The 12,013-nt window shown below is 32.2% G+C and overlaps 1 protein-coding gene across 5 annotated transcripts in view; it reads left to right on the top strand.

Annotated features, from left to right (window-relative positions):
* TMEM135 (transmembrane protein 135) overlaps window positions 1-12,013 on the top strand; it is a 336,711-nt gene that overhangs the window by 43,314 nt on the left and 281,384 nt on the right. For 4 of the 5 annotated variants that reach the window (XM_074217067.1, XM_074217068.1, XM_074217069.1 and 1 more), the window contains exons 2-3: window positions 5,173-5,300; window positions 10,110-10,202. The exons of the other annotated variant lie outside the window; for it this stretch is intronic. In XM_074217067.1, coding sequence (XP_074073168.1) covers window positions 5,173-5,300; window positions 10,110-10,202 — 221 coding nt within the window. The remainder of the gene's footprint in view (window positions 1-5,172; window positions 5,301-10,109; window positions 10,203-12,013) is intronic. 5 annotated transcript variants of the gene reach the window in all.

A 12,013-nucleotide genomic window follows, 5' to 3' on the forward strand; every position in this document is an offset into this window, starting at 1 on the left:
ACTGCCACAAAGCATGGCAGATTGAGGATACTGATGAAAAGGGGAAATCTCTAGTTTTCTTTATAATTCTAGCAATCCTTTTCTTTTTGGACAGCTATCTCTGTGTTAATAATCTCTTCACTGGAGAGTCAGTTATCATTAGGAGCATTCACACAAAAGAGCTTATTTAGTACTGACTTAGATTAAACATTTTTGACCACATATTTATGTTATAATTGTGTTATGTTGTTTGATTGTGTTTATTTCTATCGATTGATTTATGTCTTAAAAATAGTTTCCATCTTCATGTAATTACATATGTACATATCTATGTACATCTAAATATTTATTATTTAGACCTAAGTAATACTTGGAATTGCATTGTAGAAATTGTAAGAAATTAGCTTTTAGAATAAAGGAAATCAATATTTCCTTTCAATTCAAGATTTTTTTTTTGTTTCCATGTTGTACCTTGATCCAAATTGGGTGTGATGAGAGAGAAATCATATCCTTAAAGAGAACAGAATTCTCAGAGGTAACAGATCAGACAATAAGATATCTGTTTTTTTTCCCAAATTAAAGGGAATAGTCCTTGTACTTTGTTCAAACTCCACAGCTCCTTATCTGGATACAGATGGTACTCTCCTTTGCAGACAGCCCCAAATTGTTCCCAATTGTTGCACTGATGGAATGAGCAAGTCCTTCAAGGTTGAACATCACTCCCATGTTGCTGTTAGGATGTACAGTGTTTTTCTGGTTCTGCTCATCTCACTCAGCATCAGTTCATGCAAATCCCTCCAGGTTTCCCTGAAATCCTGTCCCTCCTGGTTTTTAATAGAACAATAGTGTTCCATGACATACATATACCACAGTTTGCTAAGCCATTCCCCAATTGAAGGACAATTACTGGATTTCCAATTCTTTGCCACCACAAACAGGGCTGCTATAAATATTTTTGTACAAGTAATGTTTTTACCCTTTTTCCTCATCTCTTCAGGGTTCAATTCAAGATTATAGGAAATTTCAATTCAATTTAAGAATAAAGGAGATTCTCTTTTTTTGGGCAAATTTTTAGTAAAAACAGTTATCATTGAACATTTCAGTAGTTGAGAATAAGAACCTGTGCTTTTTGTAGTAACAATGCTTTTCGGAATATATTTTATTTCCCCATTTGGGAAATAACCATTGAAGCATATCATAGGGTTAACAATATCTCATTTAGAGTAATTGAATGGTGTTGGAATTATAGATTTAGAGGTCAAAGGAATTATAGATTTAGAACTCAAAGGAACTTTAGTTAACTTATTTTGTCATTTCATTTTTAACAGATGACTCATCTAAGATCTAGAAAGATTAAGTTCCTTGCCCAGTATCACTCAGGTTGTCAGTGGTCAGTTCTGGGATTTTAATTTATTTCCACTGATTTGAAATCCATTATGTTACTGGGTTTTCCCTTCTCTTCATTTTGAGGAAAGAAAGGGAAACTTGAAATAAGGATGAAGCCAGGTATTTTTAAGACTTTTTCAATAAGTTAACTTTTTTTTTCCTCCTAAAACTTAAGAATTTTTAGATCTTAGCAAAGAATTTAGCTCAGAATTTAGAGCAGGAAGCTTTAGAAATTTTTCTAGTCTATTTCCTCAATTTATATATGAGAAGAGATGGTATATGTCTATGGATCTATATGCATATATATATAACTATATGTATACATAGACATATGCAGATACATATACACATGCATCTTTCTCCTTTCTTTATGAAAATTCTTGAAGTAAGTTTTATCTTCTTATATCCTCCCATCTATCTGTAATTTCTTTTACTCCGTTAATTTATTTTTCATTTTCAACCCTCTAGTTTCCACTCTCTGTCTTTCTTCAAGCTCTTTTCTTATCCCCTCAAAGTGTTATTTCTGACTCTATATATTCTTCCTTCCTCCCTGACAGAGGAAGGGGGGGGGTGAGAGTTCTTTAATTTCTTTATCCTTTTTCAATCTCATTCACTCTTTTGGAATTTGGCCTCTTCAGTTCTCTCTCCTCTCTAGCAACTTCAGGGTTTCCCTCTTCACTTGACTTTCTCTTTTCTGTCTTTAAACACATACAGTTCTTCTCTGTCCTAGAAAAAATTTGACCATCTTATATCTCAAGCTGCAAACTTCTATGAGTATAGCTACATAGACCATTTCCTCAACAATTTAAAATTCTACACTCTGGTTTTCATTCTTTTTTTTTTTTTTTGGTTTTCATTCTTATGATTTTATTGAGGCTGAAAAAATTTATTTTTATGCCTCAAAAGCTGTCACATTTTCTGTTGTGGTTATTGTACATCAATAACTAAATTCCAATGACCAAATTCAGTGGCTTATTCTTACCCTCTTTCACCTTTGTTGTCATTTAACATTTTTGACACTTGTTCCTTCATCCAGTCCATTTATTTCATTTCTCTTTTTATTTTCTATCCTTGACCCTTCTTTTTTGTGTTGTGTTGTTTTAGCTGTTTGGGGGAGGTCTCTTAGACCATGGTTTTATAATATTGTAGGGATAGTTCAGGGTACTTTATCCAAGTTCTCACTTGATGCATGAATCCCTTTGAGTGCCAGTAAAAAATTCATCCAGAAACCATCCATCCATGTAAAATTTATTACTTTGCAAGATACTCTGTCCTGTTATTGGATAATTCTAATTATTTAAAAATTCTCATATTGGACATCCTACTGCTTGTTCCCTGCAACTTGTACCTACTTGTTCATTCTAAACTTAAGTTTTCTTGGTGCTGCTCTTAGAAATATGTGCCACTATTTTGTGTACACTCGGCTATGATTCTTTTATGGTTTTTATATATTCTTTTAAAATCGAAAATATTCAAATAATTCCTTGTACAGTCTATAACTTTTTAATCTTCTTGAGCTTTATTTCCTTGTAGAGTTCTGGGTCTATGGGGTTTATACCTATCTTTGATTTCAGTTTTTGGAAATTTACTTACTGTATCATTTTATAGATAAGAAGTTATAGATTAAGACTGAGAGTGGTTAAGTTACTTGTTTAGAATCACATAGCCAATAAATGTGAGACAGGATTTTGAACTCAGAGCTTCTTGGTTCTCAAATCCTTTGCTCTAAATTTTGCATCATCTAGCTATTCTCTAGTTTACTGGATAAAGTACCTTTCCAATGGTGAAAAGCAATGTTTGATAGTAGATGCTGTGACAGCTTTTTAGTAAGGAAGACCTGAATTTAGGTCTTGTCTTTCTTTGACATATATACTGCCTTTGTAACTCATGGACTGGTTGCTCAACCTTGTTGATGCTCTATCTAGACAGTTCTCAAAAACTCTATAGGTTATTGAGCAGATACTGAATTATATCTATGAAATCACAGATTGAGTCACATATCCCATAATTCCTTCCCTTTGCTCTAGAATGATGTTGTCATTTTCATTTAAAACTCCATTTAAAGTTTATTTCTGCATTAGCTAGTTCTTCACAAGACAGAAATAAGTCACGGGTTGCTTTATATAGTTTGTATGATCATAGGATTTGGAATTGAAAGGGAATTAAAGATCTAGCCATTGATTTTACAGATGAGGAAAAGGAGGCCCAGTAAAAATAGGTGATTTGGCCAAAATCATCCACAAGTCAAATCAAGAATTTATTAAAAACTGGCTTTTTTAGCTTAGCCAGAAAATATATCCAGATTGTATAGGATTCCCTCACTATAACTATATTTCTCTTCCTGGCTATTAAAAATGCTTTTCTTTTGTAATTTTAGTCTAGGTACAGTTGTAGTAGGAGTAGTAGTAGTAGTATAAAGATAGATATCTTCTTAGCATAGAATGTTGCTTCTCTTTTATGAGAGCTATTTTTTAAAAATTAGGCTTACCCATTGGTTGTTATAATCCACTTAGTTCAACAAAATAAACTTTTTTTTTAGGTTTGTTTTTTTTTTTTGCAAGGCAAATGGGGTTAAGTGGCTTGCCCAAGGCCTCACAGCTAGGTAATTATTAAGTGTCTGAGACCAGATTTGAACTCAGGTACTCCTGACTCCAGGGCCAGTGCTTTATCTACTGTGCCATCTAGTCGCCCTCCACTGTGCCACCTAGCTACCCCAAAACAAACTTAATTTAAGAGAGTATAAAAACTGAGCACTTGAATCAAAATTCATTGCAATTAACTTTTTTTGTTCAGTCATCTGACTCTTCCATGACTGCATTTGGAGTTTTCTTGGCAAAGATAACAGTTTGCTAGTTTCTTCTCTAACTCATTTTACAAATGAGTAAACTGAGGCAAGCAGGGCTAAAGTGACTTGCCCAGGGTCATCTAATGTTTTGTCCTTCATTTTTGAAGAAGACCATGATATCAAGGAGGTGATGTCATGACAAGCACGTGAATTGGATTTGAGTGAGGGGTGCTGTTCACTTTCTCCTCCAGAGCCATCTGAATCCAATGGTCAGATATGAATCAGGTCAATTGGAGATGCATTTGGATGTGAGGCAATCAGGTTTACTTAACTTGCCCAAGGAGACATAGCTAGTAAGAGTCAAACCACTGTGCTACCTAGTTACCTTGCTGGTAAGTGTCTGAGGACAGATTGGAATTCAGATCTTAAGTCCAGGCTAAGAGCTCTATTGACTTTGCCACCTAGCTGCCCTATTTTCAAATAATATATTAGATATTTTTATATCTTGATATTCTTGAACAATTTCTCTAATTAACCACTGTTGATAAATTTGATTTAATTCTCCTTTTTGTTTCTTTTTCCTTCTTTAATATCTCTTCCCCATAATGTCTAGTTAAAGAGAAATTTGTTTAAGGCAAAATCCATAGTTAGCAAGATTACAAATTATCAAAGATTACAAAGTTTTACTTTGAACTATAGTTTCTGGTCTTATATATATATATAGTTTTGTATATTTTTATTTAGTATTCTTTATTTTTCATTTTGACTATTTGAGTTAAGGTTTAGTGAAGTAAAATGTTTTATTTATTAAGCTTTTAGGGAAAATTATCATTATCATTAATTTTCAAATTAAAATATAAAATTAATTCTTATTATATTTAATATAAAAAATGCTATTTTGGAGTCCTCAAAATTTTCATGGACTCTTTTTTGACATAGTGATTTACATTGTTAGTAATTCCCACATAGGATAATTAAAAAGGAGAAAATCTGTACTGTATTAATAATCTTTCTCTCTTCAGATTGCAGCAATCCTCCGGAAACGAAAACTAGAGTATTATTTACACAAACTACTACCTGAGATCATACAATCCGCTTCATTTCTGACAGCAAATGGAGCCTTATATATGGCTTTCTTTTGCATTTTAAGGTTGGTACTCAGAATCATTATTGAAAGTTTATGCAAATGATTGTCTTAAAACTGAAATGAAGCAGAAATGTTCATGTGATATTGTTGTAAGTCATTAAAAACAGTTTTTAATCAGTAAAATGCAATTTACTAATCTCAAAGAAATCTTAAACTGAGTCTATGCTTTGAATAAAGTACAATGAGAATTTAGATTATAATGAGAATAGATAACTGCCAACAGGAATCACTTTCTAGTAGTAATGACATGCCCTAGTGCATCATTCACACACACACACACACACACACACACACATATATATATATATATATATCACAAGAACTTGATTAGGCATTTTTTAACTATCCTTTTTACAGATGAGGAAATTAAAACAGTTATCCATGATACAGATGAGTCTGTTTGTAGTGAAACAACTGAATTGATTTCAAACTCTTGTTTGAAACCTAGTGATGTGGATTTTGGTCTTGATTCGTTTTGCTTAGGATCAGCTAGACTCTGTTTGATATGGTTGACATCAGCAGAAGAAATGCAATTAATACCCATCTGTAAACCCTGTGGTACATCTTTGTCAATTAGTCGTTTTACTCAGGAATCCTTTTCTTTTAAATGACAAAAAGCTATAGCTTCTCCCATTCCCTCATTCCTCACTTTTAACAGTCTTAAAATATTTGCTGCAGATTATTGAAATTCCCTGCTGGGTTAGCACAATAATTCTATTCCTGTATTTATACATGTTGAATATGGAGCATGGGTCAAATGACATACTTAAACCCTAGAGTTTAACAGAACTTTAACAAACTTTGGACCTTTGTTTTATATCCATATTAGTACTTTCATTTTTTTTTTTGGTTCCTTCTAATTCTAATTGAAAATTGAGTACCCAAAAAGCCTTTTGTAATTTGCTAGCTAAAATAATTGAACTCTGAACTTTGATTTGGCCAAAAAATAATTGATTTTATTCCCGTTTCTTATTTAATTGCTAAAATCAACCCCAGACCAACTAGAAATTGTGGAAGGATTTATTCTGATAAGAAAAAGGTTATTTTTATATGGATACTTTGTTAATACTTGCTGATATGTTAAATTTAACCTTCAAAGTTAAATAATAAATAGGTTTTAAACATAATAATAATGACTTGCTATTGTAGCATTTTGATCTGTCATGTGAATCCTTTAAAGTCATGAGAATATAGAATACTTATGATAAATGTTACATCACATATTGTTCCTTTAGGTGATTCATTGAGTTTGGTTATTCTTTTAAAATTTCTGATCATCTTTCAGTGGCTTAACTCCCTTTTAACTCCCCTCTGACTTTTATGATAGAGGAGGAATTCTGGCTTGGATTTTTCATCTTCCCAGAAAAAAGAATTAGATAAAAAGATTATAAAAATTAGAACTTTATTCAAATTATGTTAAAACTTTTCTAATTTTTTGTTTAGGAATCCTGTTTTAGGGGAATTGATACATTTCAGCTTCTTGATTTATGTTGTAGATGTGTTGATTTTTTCCTGCCAAGTAGTATTTATTATTTGATGTTTGATCATATGCTTTCTTAGGATTTTTTTCCATGCAAATTGCCCTTCAGTCATGCTTATAATGTCCTTGAAAGAATATTTTTACAATATTTACAATTTTTCCAATCCACTGAGGCATAGTTGACTTGGAAGTTATAGTAAGTGAATTCAAATCTTTTCTCAAATATATATTTGCTATGTGACCCTGGGACAAGTAACTTAATTTTTCTTGTGTGAAAAATATGGATATTAATAATTATATTCTGAGGACCAAATAAGATAATTTATGTAAAGTGTTGTACAAATCTAAAAAATTATATTAATGTTAATATGCCATCACATCATCGTCTTGACTGTGTTTTAAAATAATCAGAAACCCTTATTTAGTTTTTTTGCTGCATTTCTCCCCTACTTTTATCTGAAATTATTTTCTATTTGTGCCTCTTCTTTATTATTATGAATTTTTCTTTATTCTATTTAGCAGCATCTACTGGCTCTAAAAATAAGATCTTATTTGTATTTGTTCATTTTCTAGGTAACAGAACCTAGCTAACAGGTCCTTCTTTAATGAGATGAGTAGTGATACATTAGGTTTGAAGATAGAGCTTATGAACTACACCCCTTCTACTATCTTTGAAACTAACATTCTCTGTATAGTATGATGCAGCTGTTACAGTCCTTCTCTTTCCCTTCAAACTTCCCACATAAACCTATTTCTTTCTCCCTTCTCCTTTTTATTATTATGTTTTGAAATTTGGTCTCCCTATCTTATCTAGACTGCAGTGCGCTGATCATTTGCAGCCAACTTGGTTTCACTGGTAAATGATATAGAAACTTTAATTTAGTCCATTTCTGACATAGATGGTTCACTCTTTGTTACCAGATTTAGTGTGGATACCTGATAAACATTGCTGTAGCTTAGAAATCTTAAACTCAAGTGATTAACGGATATGTGGCACTATGCTTGGTCCCCTCCTCTGTTTCAATTCAGTAACTTGCCTCATATATTACTGAGAGAGGTGATTAGTTATGAGTTCTCTTTTTTCATGCTCTTCATCCCACAATACCTTGACACCATCTCTCATTCTTCCCTCCTTTACTAGATAGACCCTCTCCTTGCCAAGACCAACTTAATTAGCAATCAATTACTTCCTTTCCTCAGTCGACCTTTGTCTAATTATCCATACTCATGCCTCAATTGTTTGTATACTTCTGCCCCCTATTATTATTCTCTCATAGTTTTGACCCTCATCTACTCCTTTTTCTTTTCTTTTTTTGCTAGGTAAATGGGATTAAGTGGCTTGCCCAAGGCCACACAACTAGGTAATTATTGTCTGAGGCCGGATTTGAACTCAGGTACTCTGGACTCCAGAGCTGGTACTATATCTACTCTGCCACCTAACCACTCACTCAACTACTCTTGTACAAAGCCTATTCCACATACTAAATGCCAGCTTTCTTGCTTCTGTCTCCTTCAACTCTATACTCCTCATCCCTCAATTCCAACGCATGTGCCTCCTGAAATTTGCTTAATTCTTCTGTAATACTTTTTCCTAAATTCTCATCCTATATCACCAAATGATTATCCGACTTAAATAGATGTCCCATAGGAATCCCCAAAACGGAGCTCATTATCTTTTCTTCTGAACCTATCCCTCTTCCTAACTTTCCTATGTGTATTGAGAGCACTACCATTCTTGTTCTGTTTTCATCCATTCCTTTCCCTCTTCAGTCTATTTTCTGTACTGCTGACTATTTGAAGTATAACTGGGGTCATGTTGTACCTTGCTTTTGAAATTCCAGAGATTTCTCTTTTGCTTCTCGGTTAAAATACAGCCTTCTACTCAGTTTGGCATTTATAACTGGTTCTCTACTATTACACATTATTTCTCTACATGAGCTCTGTTTGAGACAGGCTGCTAAATTTATTCCCAGTGCATGGCATTTCATCCCTTTTCTGGGCCTTTAGTGACCTGTCCCTTAGGGCTGTAGTTCAGTTCCTTTTCATCTTTACTTCTTAGCAAATTCAGGTGCTACCTCTGGATGAGACCTTTTCTCATCTTCCCTTCTTTTTCCCACCCCAGATTACTTTGTATTTCCTGGTAGGGATTTTGCATTTCATTTTTTGTGTACCAGTTATGCTTGGCATGATAAAAATAACTCCTTGAACTGAGACACTTTGTATTTGGTAGCTCTAGTACCTAACACACACACAAACACACACACAACACACACACACACACACAGAGTGTGTTTGTGTTTGCGACATATGATAGCCATTTAATAAATACACATTAAATGATTACTGATGCAAATAAAGTATAAATTACTTTTCTTAGCTTTTATGAATCAAAGAAATTCAAAATATTTATCTGTTTTCTCCCTTCTTCCTATGCCATAACTTCTTAACATGGTATCTTGCTTTCACAGTCCAATTTTTCTTTTCTTTTTAAGGAATATTTCACATTACTTCTTTCATGTTCTCTATTTCTGCATTGTAACTATGCCAGTTACTAAATGTTTTTTTGACCTTCTATTGCATTCTCTTAATCCTCTGCATTCTTATTGTCTTTTTTCCATGCTTAGAATATACTTTCTAAATCCTCATCAGAGTTCATTTTTTCCTTCTGTCACTTCAGATTCTGTCTTCTCTCTGTCCTTGCCTCCATCCTGAATGATTGATTTTTCTTTCTTCAAATTTTCTTTATAACTTTTTTTTTATGAGGTTGCCCATTTCATAATCCAGCTTGTATCATTCTTGTATATGTACTTCAGGGATATTGAAAGTTTCCTTAGGGAAGGGACTGTAATCCATTCCATTCATTAATTCATTCATTAGCACCTAATAAGCATCAATTAAGCATGGTCTATGTGCCAGACTCTTAGTTTCTTGGTATACAATAACAATAAAAAAGAAATAGTCCAAGTTCTTAAGAGCTTACATTTTATTGTAGGAAAAATGAAGAAAGTTAAATATAAAATATATACAAAACAATTTCTGAGAGGAAAATTCTTTCTGAGCCAAAGCAAATTTAAAGCAAATTTCATTTTTATATTTTCAAGTGCCTATAAAAATGTCAATGCTTATGTTGAATTTGAATCATATTAGGTTATGAATGTTTCTCTTTTTAGCCATAAAGTTATGCTTGAAACTAGTTACGTATGAAAAAAATACTTGCTTCAATGATATTTTAAAGTGTAAAAATGACTTTATCAGTGAAATTCAAATTTTTAATAGTTTGTAATGATCAGATTTGATTTTGTTTTTATATAAACTTTCAATTTGAATTTTAGGAAGATACTTGGAAAATTCTACTCCTGGAGTCCTGGCTTTGGTGCTGCTTTACCAGCTTCTTATGTGGCCATTCTTATTGAAAGAAAAAGCAGGTATATTGTATCTATATTTTTTGGAGCAGTTGATTTTTAAATTGATTCCCCCAATAGCAGTTTCTGCATATTATTTATTGTGATTTTATTGAGTTTCTTCTGTTGACAAAAATGGTTTTTATCCTTTGCAAATATTTTTATTCAATATTAAATTTATTTGAAGTTCCAATGTTTCTTTTTTGCAAAACTGTAGAATGCTAATATGTGTTGATTTTCGCTTCCTGAAAAATTAGAGATTTGGTACATTTGAATTCTCATCTTCTTTAGTATAAGTTAATTAATTTGGCAATAATTTGATTTTATAAGATTTATTTTCCTGATTGTAAAATATTGTGATGGTATGATTGAATATAATCTTATGAGAATTTTCCAAAGTGTTGATTATTGCTGCAAATGATTTAGTTACAAAATGAGGCCACAGTTTGGCATAGGACCTACTGACTTTATTTTATTTATTTTATTTTATTTTTTGGCTTTTTGCAAGGCAGTGCAGTGATTTGCAAGGAGTTAAGTGATTTTCCCAAGGTCATACACCTAAGTAAGCGTCTGAGGTTGGATTTGAACTCAGGTCCTCCTGACTCCAGGGCCAGCACTCTATCCACTGCACCACCTAGCTGCCTCAAACTACTGACTTTATACAAAAGACCAGGTTTCACATCCTCATCTAACCCATTCTAGGTTATTCAACCTCCCTGAATTCAGTTTCCTCAACTATAAATGGAGGGCCCTGGATTAAATGACCTTCAGGGTCTCCTTCAGAGAGACAGTGTTTTGCTTGATGGTATTATAAGAAAAATATTTAAATAATTTTAAAATTTAAAACCCATGGTATTCTAATCACTTTAAAGAGTAGCTATAGTCTAGAAAGAAAAAGTAGCAATAGAGATAACTACTAAATTGCAAGAGACAACATCTTAGAAAACAACCAGCAATAAAAGTTGTGGTTTTAAATTTCAACCCAGAAATAAAAGACACCAAACAAAATTACTATATTCTTATGAAAGGGGGCAAACTTGACTTCTAGGTATTTTTAAAGTGTCCAAATTGTGTTTTTCTTATTCTGAAATAACTTTTCTTTTTTAGTTAAAGATGTCTATTACCGGAAAGAAATAATTTTTGCAATTGTATAGCAGAGTGTTTGTTACTAATAGAAAAATTGCAACTTGCTAGATAATGGATATTTTTTCCCAGAAAATTTTTACATGTATATTTCTGCATATTGATTTTACAATGTCTTCTTAATAGTATAATCACATGAGAAATAAATTGTTCAAAATTAAGTATACTAATCTTTATTAATTGCTGACACTTAGATTGCTTCAAATGGTGTCATAATTTTTAGGGAGAATTAACATAACTGATGATATTTCTTTGAAGTTAACAATCTATTTGCATTATGGGAAGGATAAGATTTATCATTACTAATAGTTGATTTTTCATTTGATTTTAGTCTTTGGTGCTTCATTAAAAGCTTAAGGCAAGTTATTCAATAAAAAACAGGTACTAATGTAATGGAGCTACTTTTAGATCTGCCATCTTAGCTATAGATGTGGTGAATTTACTTTAAGATAACAAGAAACTGTTCTTTAAAATGTTATAAAAATTAAACTTATGGTTAAGAATTTTTATTTACATGATTCATCTTGTTAATTTCTCTGTATAGATGTTATTTCTCTATCATGTAGATGTGTTCCCAGGAGTAGTTCTTCTGTACTTCATCATTTTTTTTATAAAATAGCAATTAAATATTGTCTCAAAGCTATAGTCATTTAGTATTTTTGGAATAGATGAGTAGTAGTTGAAGTACTTTG

This window comes from Macrotis lagotis, chromosome 1 (genome assembly GCF_037893015.1).
Source record: "Macrotis lagotis isolate mMagLag1 chromosome 1, bilby.v1.9.chrom.fasta, whole genome shotgun sequence".
NCBI lineage: Eukaryota > Metazoa > Chordata > Mammalia > Peramelemorphia > Peramelidae > Macrotis > Macrotis lagotis.